We start from the raw sequence: 3,935 nt of genomic DNA, 5'->3' as shown, positions 1-3,935 counted from the left end.
GGCCACATGATCCAGGGATAGGTGACGGTGATGGTGGCTGCGGTGCTGCGTGGAGGAGGTGATGCTGATGGCGGTGGCTGTGGGGAGGTGGAGGCGGCGCGGTGACACGGCAGTGGCGGATGTGGGGAGATGAGGTGTGTCGACGGTGACTGCTAGGGCTTTTTTGAGTCGAGGCGTACTCCGCGCATCTGTTATTTGAGGAAGACGAAGGGGCAGGGCTTTGCCGAGTTCTATATTGCGGGTACTCGGCAAAGGTGGGACGCCTGGCCTTCCTCATTAAAGAAAGGAAAATACAATTTTTTGCCGAGTTCCTGCTAGTGGAAACTCGGCAAAGGTCGCCACGCCGTCACGTTGCCTTCGTTAGGTCTGTGTGGGGCCCATCTATCAGGTCTTTGCCAGATCGAGTTTGTCTGGAAAGTAACTCAGCAAATGAAGACGTTGTCGAGTTTCTTTTTGTCATCACTGGGCAAACCTCTCAATTTGCCGAGTTTCCTGTCTTTGCTGAGTTTACAAAAAAATCGGGGTCGAGGGGAAGACAAAAATCAAGACCACCTACTTTATATAGCCAGTCTATCCCGGTGCGCCTGCAAAATCAAAACCAGTGCTGCTAGCATCTCGATTGTTCCCAGCACAAGGACAAGGCGCTAGCTATAGCAGTTAGTTGTGCCAAAAATGTTGGTCACACTCACCACCCTGCTGCTCTCCCTAATCCAGCAATGGGAGCTCATCCTCGTAGCACTCGTTTCTGTTGTTACCCTCCTGCTGTTGACACGGAGCCGGAGCAGGTGTTCCCAGAAAGAGATGAAGCTGCCACCAGGTCCAGCGCCGGTGCCTTTCCTGGGCAACCTGCACCAGCTGGGCAGGCTTCCGCATCGAACTTTGCGTGATCTGGCACGGCTTCACGGGCCGGTGATGCAGCTTCAGCTCGGCAAAGCACCGACCGTGGTTTTGTCGTCGCCGGATGCGGCATGGGAGGGGCTCAAGGTGCATGACCTCGACTGCTGCACACGGCCTGTGTCCCCCGGGCCGAAGCGCCTCACCTATGACCTCAAGAACGTGGCATTCGCACCATTTGGCTCATATTGGCGCGACATTCGTAAGCTCCTGGTGGTCGAACTTCTCAGCGGGCGCCGCGTTAAGGCCGCATGGTACGCACGGCAGGAGCAGGTACACAAGAAATGGATGTCGTTTAAATTTCTTGTTGGTACTGTTACTTAATAACTAGCCGGCCGGATAACCGGTGCACTCGCGTGGACAGATTTAATTTACTATGTGTTGATATATTTGATATTTGGGCGTGACCAATTCTTATTCACTTCAGTTCTTAGTTACTACATAGATAAGCAATGATGTATTAAAATTACTGCTTTTGTAAATGAAACCTCCCTGTACGACCAGGAAGGGTTGTGTTCCATACCAGTTGACTCATCCGTCATGTCATACGGAGCTTTAATCTCAACTAATATAGACAAGAATACACTATAAAAATGATGGAGCATATTATTTTGTCTATGTCGACGAGTGTGGTGTCTCAACCACTATATTATTTCATGGTTTGTATGGACAAATGTGAAGCCTAGTTCGCCTCCTTTTAATAATATGTGGATACATTAGCTATACTGTATTCTTTTTTATGCGGTGGGAATTTTTTTCATTATCTATATAAGGGTTAACACCCTAGTTACTTAGCTAAGTAGTGGCTAAGATTATTCAGTTCACGTCTTAAACTCACGATCGACCAGAACGCAACATGCGTTTGAAATTACATATATTGTATTCTTGATCAGGTGGACAAACTAATAAGCACCCTTATGCGTGCGGGAGGGAAGCCAGTGGCGCTGGACGAGCACATCTTGAGCCTCTCCGATGGCATCATCGGCACAGTGGCTTTTGGCAACATCTACGGCAGCGATAAGTTCACACAGAATAACAACTTCCAGCACGCGCTGGACGAGGCAGCAGAGGTGTTATCCAGCTCCTCGGCCGAGGACTTCTTCCCCAAAGCCATCGGCCGGCTCATCGACCATATCACCGGCGCCTTTGCCCGGCGCGAGCGCATCTTCAAGCAACTCGACGCCTTCTTCGAGATGGTCATTGAGCAACACCTGGACCCTAAGCGCACCAAGCCCGACAACGGCGGGGATCTCGTCGACGTGCTCATCACCCACTGGAAGGAGCATCGTGGCAAACTCAACTTCACTAGGGACCATGTCAAGGCCCTAATCTTCGTACGTTAATTAACTTCAAATCCTCGGGCCATAACCAATTGGTAGCTAATAGTAGAGCTGGTATTCTAGTAATCTCACCATCTTCGTGCTTTAACTGGCATTTTTATTTAATTTCAGGACACGTTCATTGCTGGTGTTGACACGAGCTCTGTGACGATTCTGTGGGCGATGTCCGAGCTGATCCGCAGTCCGCGTGTGCTAAGCAAGGTGCAAGCCGAGATCTGGGCTGTTGTGGGCAGGAACGATAGGGTGCGGTCAGAAGATGTGTCCAAACTCGAGTACCTTAAACTAGTGGTGAAGGAGACCCTGCGGCTGCACCCACCGGCACCACTGCTAGTGCCGAGAGAAACCATGCGGCACATCCAGATTGGCGGCTACGATGTGCCAGCAAAGACACGGATCTACGTAAATGCATGGGCGATTGGTAGAGACCCAACAAGCTGGCCTAACCACCCAGAAGAGTTCAACCCTGAGAGGTTTGAGGGGAACGAGATTGACTTCAAGGGGGAGCATCCTCAGATGCTGCCGTTCGGCACGGGGCGACGGATATGCCCAGGCATATCAATGGGCATTGCCACTGTGGAGTTTACGCTTGCCAATATGCTATGCTGCTTCCAGTGGGCGCTTCCTGATGGGATGGAGCCTGAAGATGTCAGCATGGAGGAGGAAGGAAAAATAAACTTCCACCGCAAAACCCCGCTCATACTAGTGCCCACCATACGTTAGGGTAACTAGCACAATGTCCGTGTATGTGTATTGCTGCGGAGCAATATAATAAGGGTGTGTCTATGGCTCATATAGATGTGACATAACAATGTCACATCTAAGTGATGTCTATGCACAAAGTGTGCTCCCATTTTACTCCGTAGTTCCTCTTTTCTCTTGTCATTTGTAGTTGTTGTGATTGTCCACCGATGTTCTACTTGTTGTCTGCAAACCTTTTGCTGAGCCTACTGGGCTTTTTGTTTTCGGTTGTCTGCAAAAAAAATATGTGAAGTGCTTGTATCATATGTTATCCCACTTGCAGACTTGTAGTGGCAGACACAAAAATGCATGTACCTAGGTGATGTGTAAAACCACTTGTAAATCTCAAGCTACCCAGATATATTGCAGATGGCCAAAGGCGAAAAGGGAAACCATAGGAAAATCAGAACATGTCTTTCAAGAAAACACAAACAAAAACAGGATACCCTCCTGCAATTTTGTCTTCGGAGGGACAAAAAAGTGGTCTAACAAATGAATGAACGTTATGGTGCATGCACGGTTTGCCTGTTATTCTGCAAACAACACCTCCTAATTGAAGCATGCCATAACACATAAGTTATATGTGATATGTGATACCATATTTCTACACATTATGTTGTTTTTTGGTGCTATAATTTTGTTCTAAGATGATTTAAATTAGACTTAGACTTTACATATTACTACCTCCGTCTTGGTTTATTGGTCTCCTTCGTATTTTATGCAAAATTTTGATCTTAAGTTTAACTAATAAATTGTTTAATGCATGTCACCAAAAATAATATCATTGAAATCATGTTCAAATATGAAACTAACTATATGATTTTTGGTGACACACATTAATATTTTGTTAGTTAGATCTATGGTCAAAATTTAGCACAAAATACGAAGGGGACCAATAAACCAGGACGGAGGTAGTAGTACTAAGTTCTCACAACGAGTCACGAAGTGAACCCAATGGCCAAA

General features: G+C 47.3%; 1 protein-coding gene across 1 annotated transcript; it reads left to right on the top strand.

Moving 5' to 3' along the window:
* Positions 1–578: 578 nt before the first annotated feature.
* Positions 579–3,236, top strand: LOC119313052 (4-hydroxyphenylacetaldehyde oxime monooxygenase-like). The gene is made up of 3 exons (XM_037588869.1): positions 579–1,167; positions 1,788–2,228; positions 2,346–3,236. The coding sequence occupies exons 1-3, from the start codon at positions 673–675 to the stop codon at positions 2,952–2,954; spliced, it is 1,545 nt and encodes a 514-aa protein (XP_037444766.1). The 5' UTR covers positions 579–672; the 3' UTR covers positions 2,955–3,236.
* The last annotated feature ends 699 nt before the right edge of the window (positions 3,237–3,935 follow it).

This window comes from Triticum dicoccoides, chromosome 5B, assembly GCF_002162155.2.
Source record: "Triticum dicoccoides isolate Atlit2015 ecotype Zavitan chromosome 5B, WEW_v2.0, whole genome shotgun sequence".
Taxonomy (NCBI): Eukaryota; Viridiplantae; Streptophyta; class Magnoliopsida; order Poales; family Poaceae; genus Triticum; species Triticum dicoccoides.
The sequence above is the reverse complement of the archived record's forward strand: the minus strand, read 5'-3'. Positions and strand labels throughout refer to the sequence as shown.

What these genes read in the sequence shown, in the direction of transcription:
- LOC119313052 (XM_037588869.1), top strand. Translation starts at nt 673, where the DNA reads ATGTTGGTCACACTCACCACCCTGCTGCTCTCCCTAATCCAGCAATGG. An exon ending in GGTACGCACGGCAGGAGCAG is followed by an intron (nt 1,168 to 1,787) that starts GTACACAAGAAA and finishes ATTCTTGATCAG; the next exon opens with GTGGACAAACTAATAAGCAC. An exon ending in ATGTCAAGGCCCTAATCTTC is followed by an intron (nt 2,229 to 2,345) that starts GTACGTTAATTA and finishes ATTTAATTTCAG; the next exon opens with GACACGTTCATTGCTGGTGT.